At 44.9% G+C, this 19,819-nt stretch overlaps 1 protein-coding gene across 1 annotated transcript in view; it reads right to left on the reverse strand.

Annotated features, from left to right (window-relative positions):
• LOC138489628 (uncharacterized) overlaps nt 1-8,130 on the reverse strand; it is a 227,355-nt gene extending 219,225 nt beyond the window's left edge. Inside the window, exon 1 of the mRNA XM_069617319.1 lies at nt 7,944-8,130. Coding sequence (XP_069473420.1) covers nt 7,944-8,041 — 98 coding nt within the window. The 5' untranslated portion in view covers nt 8,042-8,130. The remainder of the gene's footprint in view (nt 1-7,943) is intronic.
• Between the last annotated feature and the right edge of the window lie 11,689 nt (nt 8,131-19,819).

Here is a 19,819-nt window from a genome sequence, read left to right on the forward strand (position 1 = left end):
TGGTTTGGAAGGAGTATCGAGGCGCATCATGAAGTGGGTAACAGTGTTGCAAGGTTTACAGTTTACTATGCTTCATGTCAGTGGTGAGACCAATGCGGTGGCAGATGCCTTATCTAGATCAGTGCAGAAAGAAGTTCATACTAGTGAGAATTATACGAGTTCTGAGGAGAGTGCAGAGATATTTCAAGTACATGAGACATTGAAAAAGAATGATTGGGACACTGCTTGTGGTAAAGATGCGGTTTACCGAAGACTGTTGGCATTGGTGATGGATGGGAAAATAAAGAAATACAATGGTGATATGTGTGGATTTGCCAAAGTGAAGGAAGAACTATGGGCTCAGAATGGCTACTTACATAGGGGACATCAGATGGTTGCACCATCTAAAATGAGAAAATTGATAATAGATTTGACCCATGTTGGACACTTAGGTCTTGCAAGAACAAAGGGTTTGGTGAGGTCAGAGTTTTGGTGGCCTGGAGTTGATAAAGATACAGAGGAACAGGTGAAAGATTGCATGGAATGTGTTGAAGGAAATAAAGGACTCAGAGTGCAGAAGGTGCCTATGATAGTCAGAGAATGTCCTTGAGTACCGTGGGATGAAATTGCTTTAGATCTCTTGGGTCCATTTAACATTGGAGATGGAAGAGACAGGTACTTGTTGGTGGTTATGGATTTATTGTCGAAGTGGCCTGAAGTTTGTGTATTAAAAGACATTTCCAGCAGCAACATTGTAAAATTTATGGAACAGTTATTCTGGGGAGAAGGATTTTCTAGTAAATGTTTATCTGGCAATGGTTTCCAACTGGTGTCTAAGGAATTTAGAGATTTTCTGAGCAAACATGGGATAGAACAGGTTAACAAGTCCTTATACCACCCCCACCCCCATAGCAATGGTTGTGTAGAACACTTTAACAGAACTCTTATGGAGGCCATTAGGATTGCTGTTGCCACTGGTGGCGATTGGATAAGGACAGTGATGGAAAGAATGTTCCAATATAGACTAGCTACGAGGAAGAAGACCCAATTCTCACATATGTCCTGGCTGGATGGGTAGATCCAAGCTAGTCGGGGTAGACCTGGAGAATATGAGAGGGAAAATACTTGAATCTGGGGCCAAAGCTAAAGAGCGATATGATCAAAAGAATTGCTGTAGAGAATTCAAGGTTGATAAGGGTGACTGGATCAAAGTCAAACTTCCCACTAAAGTGCGTAAAGGGGCCTCATTATTCTCCAAGCCAAAACAGGTTGTTAAGGACCTAGGTTCTTCAGTGTTAGTTAAAGGAGGTGGCATTTGGAACAAATAAATAGTGGCTCTTTTCAGGTCACTCAAGGAGAAGTGTGTGAGTGTAAGTGGGAGAGGATAAAGGTGTTTGGAAGCTGAAACTGAGTCTCCGCTTGCAATCTGTCCATCTTAACAGTACCTCACATGTGTGGGTGCACCTACCTGGGCACAAAGGGAAAAGGCGAAACGACTGGTAACCCCAAGTCTTTCCGCAGAGCAGATTTTGAGGAATTTTGCTCTTGAGGACAACCTACAGATTTGGGCCTGGGGTGTTGCACCCGCCAAGGAGAACAGGGAACCCTATGTATTTCTGAAAAGAGGACACCCGTGGGAATCCACAGAGGTGTGACTTGGGTGAATCGCCCCAAAATGTATTACCCACACCCGCTCACCCGGCAAAGTCTGAAACTTGCAGACCCTGCCGGGGCTCCCTGGACCCACTGCTGTGCTTGGGGACGGTCAAACCCCATGGGAGACAGCCACCCAAGGCCAGGGTAATCTCCCCCAACCATCCTGAAGCGCTAGCTGCGCTGCGTTACAGAATTTCCATCGGGGAGGGAAGGGGACCCTGCCTGGGCTCCCTGCAACTGCCGCTGGACTTGGGATGGTCAACCCACATGGGAGACAAGGCGCCCATGGCCGGAGGCATCACCTCCAACCATCCTGGAGATCTGGCTGGCCTGCGTTACAGCTTTTCCTTCTGTGAAAGGACAGCGACCCTGCTGGGGCTCCCTGGAACTGTGGCTGGGCTTGGGGACGGTCAACCTACATGAGAGACAGCCGCCCAAGTCCAGGCACAAAACCCTGGGAAAAGATGGGGACCCTGCAGGGGGGTCCCTGGAACTACAGCTGTGATTGGGGACAGTAGACCCACATTGGAGTCGGCCGCCCAAGGCCAGGGACATCACCCTGACCATCCTGGAGTGCTGGCTGGGCTGCGTTACAAAGTTTCCCTCGAGGGAGGGAAGGGGACCCTGCTGGCCGCCCTGGAGCAGCGTTGTGCTTCTGGATGGTACACCCACATGGGAAATGGATGCCCAAGGCCAGGAACATCCTCTCCAACCGTCCTAGAGTTCTGCCCCTATGTGGCCCCAGGGAGGGCTACATGAGATGCCCCCCCCATCCATTTGGGGTGGGGGAGAAGGGGCTATCAGAATGGTTGTCACAGCCCCCCCAAGCATGGGGCAGTATGTTTTTCCCACCCTGGGTGCAGATAGGCACACTAATGTGCCCATCTGCCCCATGGCGAAGGGGCAAAACAGAAAAATAAAATGTAGAAATACAGGGAGGTTTTGGAGGGGGGAGTTGAGGGCCACCCTAAACCACCCGTCATTTATGTAATGAAAAATGGAGGGTGGAAAGGACTACATGAGGTGCCCCCCCAACCACTTGGGGTGGGGGGGAATGGACCACCCCCCTTTCATGGCACAAAAGGTCCTGGTGGTCTAGTGGCCCCAAATCCCCCCAAAATGAAACATTTGGCATCTCATGTACCCCTTCCTAGGGGCAGAAATCTGCCCCCAGGGAGGGCTATATGAGGTGGCCCCCCATCCACTTAGGGTGGGGGGGAAGGACCTCCCCCCTCTTATTGGCCAAAAAGATCCTGGTGGCTAGTGGCCTCCCACCCCCACCCAAATCTCCTTTTATTTATGTTTATTTTTTATTTTTTATTTTTTTATTTTTTTGTGCCCCCTTCCCTGGGGCAGAAGATCACGCATCTAATACCGTTATTACCAGAGCAAATGACTTGTTGTTTTTGTAGGGAGGAGGATCACAGTGAAACGCTTAGACAGCTGATGTCGTGTTGTCCTGCGATCAAGGCTATTAAAAAGAATTTATTAAAAAAATATTTGGGATAGTTCTTACTTGAAGAAGCGTAAACAATGTGGTCGATATGTTTAGCTGGTCAAACTACCTCAACTGTAATTGTGGTTACTGGTTTTGTGAAATCATTGAAATTGCATCCTGTGATAAATTGATTTTATTATCTCTGATTAATTCTATATATAATGTAACTATGTTATCTTAATGATTTCTTTGTATTCCTTTTAAATTTTATGAAATATATTAAACTAATTTTTGATCTATACATTTTAGATATTGTTTGTATTTATGTAAATGTAAATTTCAATGTTAAAGGTTGATATTTTATTGACCAAATAACAATAACATATATTTTTTAATTAGCTGAAATTGTTCTTCACAACACCAATGAGTGTACCCACTGCCAAGGACATATTTAAAAAAAAACACAGGTATGTGGCAAACCTATATCTTTCAAATGGTATGACCATGGTAGTTAGGCTTTATAGTGACTTTTTCAATTGTCACATATTCGAATGCCTTTTTCTCGACACAAATATGCCGGGAAAAAAAGTTCTGTTTTTTTATTTTAATTTTTTTAACTTTATTTGGGGGGGTTCCCCCCAGCCCTCCCCCCTCCCCCCCCCCCCGCCAACCCCACATTTTTTTTTATTTACACTTTTTTGTACTAAATAAACCGAAAAAAACATATAATATAAAAAACACATTCACATTCAGAATTTTTTTTCTGCAAATTTGTTTTAGACAAAATGGCATTCGAAAATATGCATTCCACAATTTAACTAGATACCGGTAGTTAGTGGTATTTCCTCTACACATTTCCTATCTCTCACACTTAGGTGAAGATTTGCAAACAGAAGTGTTCACCCTTATCAAAAGGCACACCTCACATGTTACAGCTATGCAGATGACACACACATCGTCTACAAAATAGAAGATGTACTAGAGGAGAACAAAGCGCTAGTATTCTCCTAAAAGAACTCTAAGAATGGATGAACACAAAACAGCCTCAAACTCAACCCAGGCAAAACAGAAATCATCAGCATATCCAATAACAAGGAAAATAACCAATACTTTCCATGGCCTACAGAATTAGGAACAACACCCATGCCATCTAAAATAGTAAAAAACCTTGGAGTCCTAACGGGCAACGAGTTAACTCCAGAACCACAAGTAAACACAATAATCAAGAAATGTTTTTTCCTCTTACACATGATCAAAAGGATACTACCATTCCTCTCCTTTACCCACAAAACACCAACCATCATCTTCCTCTTCATGTCCAGAATAGACTACGCCAACAGCCTATACCTCGGAATGCCAGAATACCTACTGAAGAAACTGCAACACATCCAGAATTTAGCAGCCAGACTTCTCAAAAGGCACAAAGGGACCACATCTCTCCAGCGCTACAGAGGCTGCGCTAGCTACCTATCAAACAACAAATCACATTAAAAACAATGTGCATAACGCACAGAGCAATTCATGGCCAGGGAGCTGAATTCCGACTAAAGAAAATAACCATATACCAACCAACAAAAACACTCAGATCCAGCAACGACATCCACCTGGAACCAAAACCATACTTAAAAAAAAAACTTGTTGGATCTTCATTTTCCCACCTGGCAGAGAAAATGTGGAACTCCCTCCGGAGAGAAATACACAACTTGAGAGATCACCTAAAACTCAGACTACTACTTAAAACCTGGCACTTCAACACAGAACCAGGCAGAAACAAATGAAATAACTGACACCCAAACAGACCCTGGCCCAACAAAGCACATTGTGGAGGAGAAACCTCAGATTGAAAGGGAACCCAGTGCACCCATTACCCCATGCAGGGCCCCACCTAAGGCTTTCAGGTATAGTATGGGAATGCCCTAGATTGTCCCACATACTAAGGGAAATATAACCACAGGATCAGGAGTAACGGCCAGTCTATCCCCCTGAACTAAGGGAGTTCCCCTAGATCAGAGGGAAGGGATCCCATTCTAGGGAACCTGGGAGGCAATGGCGGGCGCGCCCCATAATCACAGTCAACCACTGTAGATATCCTCTACTGTGTACCCGATGGGAGGAGGAGGAGGCATCACCACTATCTAGCCACACAGACCAATAGACAGCTCTGCAGACAAGCACAAACCTTACAAAATCTGTAGAGTTACCCTCCAAGGAGCACCACAATACGAGGCAGAGGCAGAGGCGCGTAACACAGATGTCCAAAGGAGGTACGAGGGTGCAACCCACTAACCCAACTGCTAAAAATATTGACTCCCTGCATACACCTCTCAAACTCTAAACAAAACACAACCACATATGTTGCATAGCAAACTACAAGTACTTCACTACATTGCAACAAAAAAACAAGCCACACATAGCCTCGCACAACATCACATGACAAACTACCGACTGAGAATTCGCACTTATGCTGAGCAAACAGTGTTAACCGAACTGAAGCTGTCAACGGCACATCACAGCTCTCTCTGAGCCTTCTTCCACTATGCCCCACTAACCTACCCTACCATCTTGCCTTCGAGAGCCGCTAGAGCGCCAGGGGACCACTCAGGTGGTGATAGTGCACGGTACAAATGATCTTTAACATAAGATAACTTTTGTTTAAAATAATATGATCTCCATTTACCCTCTTAAGTAAAATGTGATGCACATGAGCCAACATGTATTTGCAAATATTCTTTTCAGGTTTCCTTGTGCAAACGTACATTCTTTGCCTGACCACAAAGCTACAAAACGTTAACACAAGCAACACAAATTCTAAACGGAATGCATCACCCTGGGCCATTGTCACATCCAAGAAGGGTGAATGAGTTTGAAATTGAACTGGGCCCTGGGTGAGGGTCAGAGCAGCTGTCCGACAACAGGAGGCTTTATGGGGTGGACTTCTGCAGGATCCTTGCCAATTAAAAGTCCTAGATGACTTTGTGAACTGTTACATGATTATTGTGTTACATTAATGTATTTGAGACAGTGTCCGGGTACAGTAGTGCTGGAGTAGTCCTCGGTGGCAGGCCACTCAGGGAAGCTGCTGTGAGAGAAGGTAGATGAGCGTTGATTGACAGGTGCCGCACAGGTCGCTGTGACAGTCAGGCAGTTGGAGACTGGGGACTGAAGCAGGAAGTCAGGCTAGAATGGGAAGTCTCTAAGGCCCTGACTTGGGCTAGTCTTTAGGATCTCCTATCAGAGATCCTCTTCTATTAAGGATTGATGGACCACCAGGAGTCACATTAATCCCAGGATATTGACTGAGATGCAAACAGGAAGCTGGCCAAGAGTGTGACAGACAGAGGCTAGAGTAGGCGGGTCCTCTGGCGGCCTGGGAGTCCTGTGCTAAATAAATTATGGCACCTGGACTAGAGCCTGAAGTGATCGAGAACCATGGGCAACTGAGTTCAACTACTTTTGTAACCATGAGTAGCTTGATTACTTTTTAAAACCATGTGTACAGTGTCCGGAACTTTCTGCTATTAAATGATGCCTCTTTGTTGAACTTGCTATGCTCTTCAAAGCAAATGACTTTACTCTGGGTACTGCGGAGCCCAAAGCAGTTGAAGAATATGTAAGATCTTGCCAAGTGTTATTTGGTGGACTTATTCAGCTGTAAAGAGGACTCCATGATGAGCTAACCATGCTAAAAGGTACACATTTGGGAGGATAGCTCAGCGGCAATGTGCTCGCCTTGGACACAAGGCGACACCGAGCAAAACAGGTTCGATCCCCGGGTCCGCGCTTAGAAACCTCTGGGTATTCAGCATGTTATAAATAACCTATCATATCATTTTAGGAACTATGATGCACAAGTCGCAGGCAATATGTCCACGACATTAGGCACCTCTGTTCATTTTACAAGACCTGGCAGAACAACGAATGGCAAAATAAGCTGCTTATCTCTTAAATCTATGGTAGAGGCTTTGCTATTGGGCACCATACTAAATGAACTGCTCTATTAACCGGCATCTGCCGTGACTGGTATTAGGACTAGTCCAGTTGTGGGTAACAGAGGTTCCAGATGCCAGAATGCCAGCAAGCGGAGCAGAAGACCAGCCCGCGCTTTCATCCATCATTTTGCTCTGTTTTCTAGCTCTCTGCCACGTGGAGAGCCGACATTCGGTTAACCAGCATTAACTGCCCTGAACTATTATATTCCCATTGATATATACAGCCATTTGTGTTATGTTTGCCATTTGTGTTATGTTTGCCTTTTCCATATTGTTTCAATAACAACAGTTTGCACATTGAATGTCCACATAAGGAAAACTACCCATAAATTACTTTGGGGTCATTAACGACGTCTCCGAAACTATCTTCACGCACTTATACAGAGTAAGGGAGGCAAATGTTACAGTACTTTCTATCCTGAACTTGTATTTTTTTTTCAAAACATGAATGTCACTGTAAAACAGGTGTTCTAGATAACTGAACTATTTAAAACCATCCGGGACTCGTGTACAATATAAAACGTCACATCAAAGTTGACAACGAAAAAGAAATTAACTAGCCACCTCTCCCACACTTTTTTCTAGGATTTACAAGTGTAAAACCTCCAAAAGACATCACAGCCGTTACCTGTAAATTGAAATTTCTCGAATAGAATATGACTCTTTTTTAATATCAGCTGTCTCTAGAAATTTATAGCAGGCCTCTGCTGTCTTAATTAGTAGGCCATTGGTCCACAAGAAGCCGCATCACTCGTTTTGTGAACTGTGACGCAGTTACACATGTCAAATACTGACGTCCTCCCATTCTGCACACACCGGGTTTATGTTTTAGTGGCCCGGCAAACACCCACAAGATAAATGAAACAGCCAGGTTGCCTCACCCCTTCATTCCACGGAAGAGCCCGTCTGAGCTGGTCCAGCGTGGCCAGCTGCTCCCTCTCCTTCTTCCCGTCCACCTCACTGGAATGCAGTTACCCATGACCTCTTGAGCATGTGCTCTGCTGGTCCCGTAGCGGCCCCCCAAAGGAGCGGAGGGCGGCAGTAAATCCAAGCACGCGGCTGCACAGTCTAACCGGAATGTGGAACCGCGATGACGTCACAGAGTGATCTTGTCCCTTTCCCTCTGAAGATGAATGGACAAGCGATGCAGTGACCTCACAGTGACGCTAGCACAGGACTCTGCGTGGGGGCACCCTTCTCCTCTTATGGGAGCTCATTTATATGTCTGCTTGGACAATAAGTGGGGTTTGTTTAGGTGTGCATATGAACAGAGCGTGGCTAGAAGCAATGAGGGCGACATTAGATATATTGAATCCTGCCTTTAGACTTCCTACATTTCCTTATTAAAAGAGAATTATGTGGTGTTAAATAATATTGAAAAGTTGATTGATGTCAGCTATATCAATAAGAAAATGTACAAAAAAGTGTGTTGTGGCATGAAATCGCCCCTGTATAAAGAAAATCAAATCACTATTCAGCAGCAATAGGTTATTGCAGTCCTTGCTGAGGTCACAATGGCACCTGGCCACATTTGGCATCATGCAGCATCTGTGTTTCTCCTTTCAGGTGTGGGTGGATAATGTGCAGTGCTCGACACCGTTAGCTCAAGAGCAGGCTTTATTATTAGGCGCAGATGGATAAAGGGCTTTGTAAAACAGGCATTGGCAAAGCCAATAGGTTTGGGTGTTCCTTGGGTGAAAGCAACGGCTCATTTATCAATGAGTGAGTTTCTGTGTACGTGTGTGATTGGGTTAGTGGAAGCATGAGCACATGTGTGTGTGCTCATTTGGGTGGGTGTCTGGGGGATGGGTGGATGAGTGCACTTGTGTGTGCAGTGGGTGGTAGAAATGTGAGTATGTGTGGTTGTATGGATAGTTGAATGAATTGAACGATTTTCGAGTTTATGTGGTTGGCTGCTGTTGTAATGTAACCTTGTCATGTAATGCCACTGGCCTTGAGCGCTTGCTGTCAGAATGTTTATGCATGAATGCAGCTCAGGACAATGTTGATTGGGTCTGTGAGTGAATGTTCTGAGAGTGTCAGTTGGGGGCCTGAGTTGGGATGTTAGGATGGCCGGTGGGTTTATCTCCTATGTATGTAAGTCCAATACCCCTCCCTGTCCCTGTCCTGTACTTCATGTCAATGTACATAGCACAAGAGTAACGGCATGGTGTATATATGTACATTCCGTACAATAAAGCTTCCTGGATCAACTTATGACTTCACAGCAGGTCTGTGGGTGAGTGCCAGCATGAATGACCACCAAACAGACTTTATAACAGGTGCATTGGTGACAACTTTTCTTGTCCACATAGTGACCAAGAAAGCCCTCGATTGACTCCGTCTGAAGATGGCCACAGCTGGCTGCATTTTATTTCTTATGGGCCCTGGACGCCCGTGAGCCATGGTCAGAGGAAAAACGCATGCAGGGTTGGGAAGGTGATGTGGTAACCACAGCCATGTTGGAGGAGGTGGCGTGGTGAGAAGCCTGGTTGGTTGGCACTCACACAAGACTGTGTGGCAGCACAGTTAGCCACTGTGGAATTTTTCAGGTGTCACACAGTGCTATAAAACCATGCCCCCCAAGGTAGGAGGACGCTCTTTTGGGAAGTTAATTATTTTTTTATTTTATTTATTGGTCATTTGGGAATCCGTATAAAACACAGAAAAAAAAACGAATGGTATATTTGTTCAAATTTTGGCTGTACGAAAATTACGTACAGCCAAATATTTTGGACAAATCTACCACACGGTATGATTATAGTGAACAAGGGGAGCTGGGGTTGCGGGGGTGTCCCCCGCACCTTTCTTCACTACAATCGCATCTGGGGTTGCGTGGGTGTCCCCCGCAACCTAAATAATAAAGTAAAACATTTTTTTTAAAAAGGTCCCTGATGCGCTGGTTCCCATGCGCGTAAGTGAAGTGAACCGGCGTTGCAGAGGAATGGAGGAGTAGGCGGCGGCACACAGCGAAGTGTGCCTCCACAAGGTAAATAAGGGTTTGGGGGGGGTTCAAGGTTGCCTGAAATGTCAGAGGGAGAAAAAAAACAAAAGTAATTTTCTTTTAAATTACTTTCTGTCTTTTCTCCCTCAGACATTTCATATTCGATCAAATCATGGACAATCGGTCATTTGTATGACGCCTATACACAAGTGTTTCCAGGCGCCACAAGACAAAAGGGGGAGGTTGGTGGGAAAAAACAACAATAAACGGTCCTACTAGGCCTGTGACATTCGGACCGTGCAAGTGCAGCGAACAATAAGTGCCAGGGGAAGGGGAAGGACAGGGAGGAAGGGCTGGGTTAAGGGGGAGGGGTGAAGTGCAGAAAGGAGGGACCCCAGGCGCTGGGTAAGTGCTGAGGGGAGCCCAAGGAAGGCGAGTGCAAGGGGAAGGGGACAGCTAGTGCAGGGGCGGGGTGGACCGGGTTCAGGCTGGTCTGGGCAGGGTGACCGAGGGCAAGGGGTGAAATTGGTGTGCTGTGGTAGACTGGTCGAAGAGGGCCTGGCCTCAGTAAAACTCATAATGGACCAGGTACCAGTCGCAGTGGCAGGGAGAACATTAGCACGGGGAGAGGGAAAGAGGAGGAGAAAAGGAAAGCCTTGAGAAGCTTATAGAACTTAAGGAGATCCATCTCAAGTCTGAGAGGGTAGGGAGGCCATTGCAGAGGGAGGCACCTGCCGAAGAAAGAGATATACCCCCCACTCTCTGCTTGGTGAACCGTCTGATCAACAGAGAGATGGAGCTAGATGACCGAAAGACTCTAGCAGGGAAGTAGTTAGGGAGAGAACGTTGGATGTAACGGAGTCCCAGGCCCAAAAAGCCTTGTAGATGATGCAGAGGGTCTTGAATTTGATCTTTGCAGCCAGTGAAGAGATTTTAGGGCTGGAGATATGCAGTCCCTTGGCCTGAGGCCAAGGATAAGTCTTGCAGCCCTATTCTGGATCAGTTGAAGAGGGCGAAGGGAGGAAAGAAGCAGATGATTGAGGAAGAGGCTGTTGCAGTAGTCCAGCCTAGAAAGAGAACCAGAGCTCTGAAGACATTGAGCTTCTGGGGGAAAGGTTAGAAAAGGTTGAATGCCTCTTAGAAGGTGGAGTGAAAGTTGGACTTCTTGGCAAGGTCCATGATGTGAGGGGAGAAGGAGAGAGAGGAGTGGAAGCTGACCCCGAGATGTTTGGCCTCACAAGAGGGTGAGGCGTGGCGGGGCAAAGAGGGACATTGTTAATGTAACTGACTAATGTATTTTACTGTCCATTTCTGCAAAGTTGTTTGGAAATAAATCCTGTCTCTACTTTTGCAGTCTGGGCTGTTTATTGGATTACTTGGTGGCTACTTTCTTGGTTTCTGCAGGACTTTAAATAAACAAAATATAAACAGACCTTTACAATTTATTTTATTTTCTGCTTATATACTTACATGGGATGTGGACAACTTTCTGAGAAGTTCAATACAACTTTTGTAGCGTTATGTGTGCCATGCAGGGCTGCCAGCACTTTTGTTGTCAACTCCCCACATGCAATTTAGACCCTTTGTATTTTACAGGGTGTGGTCTCAGGAACCAAGCAAGAGCCACAAAAGGCAGCATGTTTATGTTTGTCTCTCAGGTAAGATATATGAATAAGGGATTTTAATCGGATCGTCTATCCTCCAAGGACCCCAGGCCTAGGTGCCACCCACGATGCACATGACACACATAACATTTCACAATGTAACTCAATGCTGGATGCTACTGTAAGGGTGTTCCCCATAGCACCACCTACAGCAGGGATCTGGTATGTCATAGACCTGCTGGGAACGAGGAATTCAGCTGAGGGTCGAACACAAGAGCGCACAGCCCCCTGGCTACTACAGTATAGCGGAGAGAGCCATTCACACATGTACCCCCTGGGGACAGGAAAGGGGGGGCACAGATAATGCACCTCAACAAGGAGACTATTCCAAGACAGTGTATGGCTGTTTGTAGTGCTGCCATGGCACCTCAGCCATTGGAAACACTTGGGGACCCATAATAACCGTGTGCAGACACAGGCAGGTCAGCGGGGAGTGGTGAAGATGGCCTGTTTGTGTAGGTCAGTCACACCTGTGCTGGATGCCAACTGGAGAGCCACCTAGCTCCGGTTATACTGTGAGGCCAGACCTGCCTACATTTGAAAATAGAAAAGCCTGAGATTTCTGCCACCTGCGGCGCGAGCACACCTTGCAGAACCTATAAGTACTATTGACTCTTCCATAGCCACACCCTAAGTTAAAAAGGGGGCATAGACTTATATATGTGTATATTATAGTGCAGCAATAGTTAAAGTGAGTGAGATGAGCCATAGGAAATCCAAAAACTCTATTGCTATTCACTTTTGACTTTCATGACGGATTTGGCAGATATTTTCCAAACAAAATGTTTGTCACGCCCTCCCGCCTCCCCTTGCCTCCAGACTGGCAATTATGGGAAAGATTTTTGAAAAAATGAAAACGTTATTAAGAAAGCAACAAAATGCTGTTTTCGGCCTACTCCCGTAGTGAAAAAGTCCAAATGTATCAAGCCGAAGCGCAAAAAACGCTGGAGGGTATTGGACCAAATAAGAAACAACTTGGGCATGAAGCCAGGGACGTCATTTGGGGGTCGCCAGGGGTCGCAACTGCGACCTCTGTGGTGTCCCTTGCGACCTCTGTGGTGTCCCTTGCGACCTCTACTAAAAAAAAAAAAAAAAATTGTTTTTTTTTTTTTTTTTTTTTTTTAAAGTTATGCAAGCTCCTGGGCTGTGGCTCTTTACTTCTGGGGTGGCTGGCTTTCTTGTTCAGGCCCCTTAAAAAAAAGACTTGAGGCACTTGTTCTTATTTTTCTTCTAACACTTTCAGCACTGACCCTAAATAAGAAAGAATAGGAATACCAAATAATGTGTCTTTCTGGAATTCTATACAGTAATTGCAGGCCTCATTAAATGTTTATTTCAGGCACACTTCAGGGGGTGAGTCACTGATTTAGTCTGTTCTTAAACGCCTCACTAAGCCTAAGCCGTTCATCCTTCTGAGGTCGATAAATGAGTACCAACACAGGTTGGGTGATATTGGGTGTATATTTTTTCTATATAAAGCGCTTAATGATGTGTTATTATATAGCACTTACGCTTATCATTTGGTCATGGACGTCTGCTTGCATACACAGTCATTTGGTAATACGGGCCAATAAGCACTGAACTTAATGATACATATGGCGATCCATTCTTGTCTGAATGTACATCATATAGTGATATCATAACTATATTTTTCATAGTGTACAATGCTATGTGATGCCATTTCCTGTTTCGTCAACGGGTGAAATGTTGTGTTCCATCGCTACCCGCTATATCACTTTGGGGCGGGGTCTAATGACATCACTTCCTGTGATGTCATCAGAGGGTCAAGGGTCGGGTGATGTCACTTCCGCTACCCCTGGCATTTTGGTGAAATGACGTCCCTGCATGAAGCGTTGACTTAATTTCCGGGACAGGTTTGGAGTTATTCCGTCCAGTAGTTTTTAAAATATTTGATGAAAGACGTCCCCTTCTCCCAAAAATATAGCTAAATCTCCCATGGTGCTTTGCAGCTTTGCAGCATAGAGGCTTTTCAGAAAGGAAATGAAATGAAAAAGTGTCATTTTTTTTGCTTGATGTGAGCGATAACCGCGGCAATTACAGGGGAAGCTGAACACCATGACTAGTGGGCTTGAAAGAAATCTAGTGTTTTAAAATATGCATTGAGCATGACCGAAAGCCATGCTCTCTGCCCAGAGCTATAGGCCATGGCTAGTGAGCCGCAAGGAAACCTATAGATGGAACATGAACAATGCCATGGCTATTTGGCAATGGCAATAGAAACAGTACAGTGGTGCTTGAATAGACTATGGTAAAACAAAACCCTTGAAATTTACAGAAAACCTTTAGTTATGGGACAGTCAATGTGATCAAATTTAACGCAACAAAACCCTTGATATTCAGCAGATGTGCGAAGTGATGATCATCATAATTCGGTGTCGCCTCTGTTGCAAAGCCTACGAGCACATACAAAACAGATGGGAGTCACGACACACAAAATTAGAAGCTGACACGATAGCTCAGTGGGTTGAGAGCTCACTGCTGTGATCTATGTGTGATCTGTAGGTTGTAGGTTTGAGTCCTGGCAAGGTGAACTCAGCCCTTCATCCTTCCGCGGTCGATAAACGAGTACCAACTCTGGTTGGGTGATATTATATGCATATGTGTTCCATATAAAGCGCTATAAAAATAACACATCAGTAGATCAGTGGAGGGATGCCAAGTTAAGATAATCACCACATCTGCTGAATTTCAAGGGTTTTGCTGCATTAAATCCAATCACCTTAACTGTCCCTTAACTAAAGGTTTTTCAGTGAATATTTTTATATTCACTGAAAAAACCTTAGTTAAGGTGCTATTAAGTTGCGCAGATTTACCGCAACAAAAACCTTGAAATTCAATGGATGTGCGAAGTCATGGTCAATACCACTTTACATGTCTTTTGGGCCCACTAGCCATAGCCTTCTCCCATGACCATTGGCCCCAGCCTTCGGTCATGGCCCCTTTACATGTTGCCCTAATAGCTTTCTTCCGGTCCAACTAGCCATGGACTTTGACCATGGCCATCAGCCGTGGCCACTCTACATATTGCTCTAAATGGTTTCTTAAATGTGCCCACAAGCAATGGCCTTCGGCACCACGTTTCTTTTGGCCACGGCCAGTCACCACGGCCTTCGGTCGTGTCCGCCCTCCATATTGCACCATTTGGTTCCTTAAAGGTTTTTTGCATGAATCTAATTTATTGAATTCTCTCTTTAAAATAAAACATTTTTCCCATAAGTGTGGTTATATGTACTACAAATATCCCAGGTTATCAGTAAACGTCTGCAAACCGCAGTTATTTTCATGTGACACTCTTTCACTCCTGATCCAGTTTTCTACTATAAACGCGGTTATACCCAGTACGACCCAGGTTATGCGAAAAAGTATGAACTCTGAACTTGCTCCCCAGGCAACAGCCCCCCCACACCCCATCAACTCCCCAATTTCACATGGTGTCCTCGTTCCCTCTTCCCACCTCTAGCCTGATGCCATTCCATTCTTTTTCCTCCGCCAAATGGCATTTTCTCCACTTTTTCGTTTTTGGCTAACCCCGGTTATACTTGTTATAAGGCCGGTTATCTATCCCATTAAACAAAAAAAATGGTGGCCTTTCATTTCTGAAAAGACTCACTGATGCATTGTTGGACACATATATAGCTACAATTTTGGGGAAAGGGGGCATCCCTTCTTCGTAAAATATTTTAACAACTACTGGACAGAATATCCCCTGAGCCCTCCTGGAAATCGAGTCAGCGCTTTGTTGTTTCGTACCTGGTCCAATTCCGCCAAGCTGTTTTTGCTGCAAGCTGTGCAGAATTGCAGACTTTTTCTCTATGGGGAAATGAATGTGAGTAGGCCAAAAACAGCATTGTTTTGTTTTCTTTGTAACCTTTTTCATTTTTTAAAATCTTTTCCAAAATTTCCCGTCTGGGAGGGTGGGGGGCATGACAGACTTTTTGTTTGGAAAATATCTGCCAAATCCATTATGCAACTCAACAGTTATTAGCAATTCAATTTTCGGGTTTCCTATGGAACTTGATAGTCAACTTAACTATAGTGCGGCACTGTGATATATATACTGGGCCTGCTTGCTCAACTCATAGGAAGAGCACCTTTTTGGCGGCTTATAACTTCGCTCCCCGTGGACGAAGCCTCAAAACTTTGCAAAAAAAGTAGTTGGCCCACTCTGAATTTTTTTGCCAAGTTTGGTGAGGTTTCGTCAGGGGGAAAAGTTGTAGGGGGTCCCAAAAGTGAGTTTTTTTCCATAGACATAATGGGAAAAAACTCCTACAGCCCAAACCACTGGATGGATTTTCACCAAATTTGCGGCAGGAGCGGCGGCTTAGTCCCAAAAGCGTGCTTTTGTTAATTTTGTGTAAATCCTTCCAGTAGATTTTTTTAAAATGACCAAAACGTAAGGCAAAAAAATGTGTGATATCTGTGCCTGGTCCCCAGATTCACTTCCCTGTTCGGTCCACGCACTGGCCTCTGAATGGCCCAGAAAAATGAGCAGACTTTTGCGTGATCCGCGGACATCGGGACACAGCTGCTGATTGGGTGGTGAGAAAACTTGAAATGTGTCGGTTTCTGCAAAACGACCGCTATGTTGGATTTACAGACTTTTTGGGGTCCGCGGACAGCGTGGCAAAAAAAAAAGCAACATCGCACTTGTCAAACTCAACAAATAATCTCTGGGGGGCGGGAGGGATGAGGATGGGATGGGATATGGCCATAAGACCAAAAAACAGGTTGTTTCACCCGCCCAACAGTCCGCAAACACTCCAGATGTCCTGGGGCAGTCCTGTGGTGCCCGTGGACACTTCAGATGTCCTAGTACCTATTTCTGCATTGCAGGGTTGGGGGAAAAGCAGTTTTTGGATGGCTTATAACGTTACCGCCACTCAATGAAACTGCATATCATTTTTCAGTTTTATTCTAGACCTAATCCTGAATGATTTTGCAAAGTTTTGTGGTATTCTGTCAAGAGAAGGCAAAATTAGAGGGGGGGGCCCAAAATATTGTAAAGGGATATAAATGTGGTGTCATTTGACGAATCTGCACAACATTTGGCTAAATGATTTTGGATCTAGATATAAATGGTTGTCTAATGTTTGGTGGGATTTTCTCAAGAGGGGGCAAAATTAGAGGGGGGTCTCAAAATTTTTAGATAGCTTATAACTTTGTTGCCATTTGACAAAGGTGGACAAACGTTTTGAGAAAGATTATTGACCAAACCTTCAATGTTTGTGTAAAGACTGAATGTATTTTGTCAAGCGGGGGCTAAGTTATATGACTATTGTATGTACATATATTTTGACACTTTTGAAAAAATAAAACATGAGCGGATTTCGAGCAAACTCGTGTAAGGAGCATTGGCAAGGACATTAAAGCGTGGTTTTGCAAATGTGCCCATGCTTTATTTTTTGACAAGTGTAATAATGTAGGTACAAAACGTAGTCATATACCTTTGTTGACTGAGTTATAGCATTTAGCCGTGGGCAGTAGCCCAATTATCTGGGTAATGGAATAAGGTCATGACGCGGACAATCTGGCTACTGGCCATGACCGCAAGGGATGAAAAATTGTGTTAAAGTGGCCATGTCCACCTGGGACTGGCTGTGTGGTAAAGTTATTCGAAAGTAGGATAGGTTTGAAAGGGAAAAAAATGTGCTTGTGGTAATATGGTCATAGGGTTCTACAGGCTGCCATAGAAGGGGAAGAGTGGCTCTGTACGGAGCACCGCCTTCCCTGTCCATGGTGGCCATCTTGGAAAAGGATTGTCCTTCCTACAGTGGGATGCTGCAGGCGTCCCGCTGTAGGAAAAAAAATCTATTTTTTAGCATCCTGGATTCCCGCTTTGTGCATTTCACATTGGTATCTTAAGCCTTTGGTACACTCCCAACAATGGGAAAAATTGCCACACCCATGACCCTCTCTGGGTGCTAGAGGTAGGCACGTCCTCTACCTCATCTTCTTGGTCCTCTACATTTTCTTTGGAAGTACTGCGCTTTTTCTGTTGTGTAGGTCCTCCAGCTGGTGGTGGTGGCGGCTCTTGGGGAGGAGAGAGGGCAATAGCTGATGCCATTTTTAAGAGAAGTAGCAGTTTTACTAATATTCTTCCAAGTATGTGCTTTGCACTAGATTGTTAATGGATAATGACTAAGTATGTGTGTAGAAGCTGTGCAAGGGTACATTTTGAGCTTGAAAGTTCCCAGATCAGTCGAAAAATGCAGTTCCAAACAGCCTTCCAAGCATGGAACTGATTCCGAAGTGCGGACGCCTTCGCAGACACATCATCATGCTGCGTGCGAGCGCATGGTCAAGTGGCACTGTCCGGAAGGTCTGTGATGATATCAGACATTTGCGGACGTCGACAGATGCAAAAAGAGTGGAGAAAGTTGCAAAAAGTGTATAGAAGAGTTAAAAATGATGCTAGAAGGTGGCAAATGGCAGAGTTTTAAGGTGAAACATTGTAAATTGGACAGAAGTGTTGCTATATTGGGGTGAGTATGATTTTATTTGTATTTATTGAAGTTATATAGCCCTTTAATCCAAAGTGCTTTACATAAGAACAGGCAAAATACAACAAGCATAAAATGGTAATTGAATCATAACACGAAAACAGTTTAAAGAACAATTTACAACATTGGAAGGGTGAGGAGGGGGTAGGGAGGGGCAGGGTGAGCAAGGGAAGGAAGGAGTTAGTGGGCGTAGGAGCGGGAGAAGAGGGAATGTAAGAGTGAATGAGGAAGAGGAGAGGAAATAGTGGGATTATATGAGAGCAGGGGGTGGGGAGGAGGAGGTAGAAAGGGATGGGAAGAGCAGTGGTAGGAGGTGAGGAATGAAGGCGAGGGAGAAGGACGAGAAGAAACGAAGGGTGCTAGGGAGGTGAGTGAAAGAGGTGAGATTTGAGAGACAAGCGAAAGGAAGGGAAGGAGGGGAGAGCGGATGTGAAGGGGGATGCGGTTCCAGTGGAAGGGGGCAAGGAGTTGGAAAGAACAGAAACGGGAGGGGGCACAGGGAGGAGGAGAGAGTAGGAAAAGATTAGCAGAATGGAGAGAACGAGAAGGGGTATAGAAAGTTAAAAGGGAGGAGAGATGGGGGGGCAAGACCATAGAGGGATTTGAAGACAAGACAGAGGAACTTGAATTTGAGATGGGAGTGAAATGGGAGCCAACCGAGAGAGGAAAGAGAAGAGGAGATGGCATCTAAGAGTGAGAGAAGGCAGAGAGAGCGGATGGCAGAGTGGTAGATGGATTTGAGCGGGGAGAGATCAGAGGAGGGGGGTCCAAAGAGAAGGGAGGATCAGTAGAAGAGTCTGGAGAAGATGAGGGAGGTAATTAAAAGTTTAGTAGCATGAAAGGTAAGGAGGGGTCGAATTTTACCAATGTTGTAGAGGTGAAAGCGACAAGATTTGGCAGTAAGAAAAATGTGGTGAGATAGAGAGAGGTGAGAGTCAATATGAAGACCAAGTTTACAGGCATGGGGAGAGAAGGAGAGGTGGGAGGGGGGAAAGAGAATGGAAGCAGTAGGGGAGGGTGGAGGAAGAGAATTGGCAGGGAAGAAGAGGAGTTCAGTTTTTTCAGTAGTAAGAGTAAGAAAGGGGAAGGACATCCAGGATTTGATAGCAGATAAGCAAGAGGAAAGTTTATCATGAATGTCGGGAGAGAAAGAGGAGAAGGAGAGGAAAAGCTGGGTATCGTCCGCATAGAAATGGTGTGAGATGCCAAAGGAGGAGATGATAGGAGCTAAGAAGGAAGTGTAGAGAGAGAAGAGAAAGGGGCCTAAGACAGAACCTTGGGGAATGATATTAGTAAGTTGTAGGAAAATAGCATACACCGATGAAAACCCATGAAATTCAGTGATAAAACTTTGTTAAAGGGACGTTATGGTTACAAGTAAAACCGAATAACCTCAGAAATTCACGAGTTATGGTAAGCTAGGCAACCATAACTCGCACCACCACAGTGCATTGCTAAGACTAACACCCAGGACATCAAAGATGACACCACAAATGTCATTGATGACATCACTGATGACATCACATATCTGGGCCACTTGTTTTTGTTCACTGACATATCTAGGCCAGGTGATTTTGTATCTCAACGTTAACCTTGTCATATGTTCTTAAAGTACGGTCCATATGGTT

The sequence above is a fragment of the Ambystoma mexicanum genome, chromosome 9 (genome assembly GCF_040938575.1).
Source record: "Ambystoma mexicanum isolate Mex_15411 chromosome 9, UKY_AmexF1_1, whole genome shotgun sequence".
Taxonomy (NCBI): Eukaryota; Metazoa; Chordata; class Amphibia; order Caudata; family Ambystomatidae; genus Ambystoma; species Ambystoma mexicanum.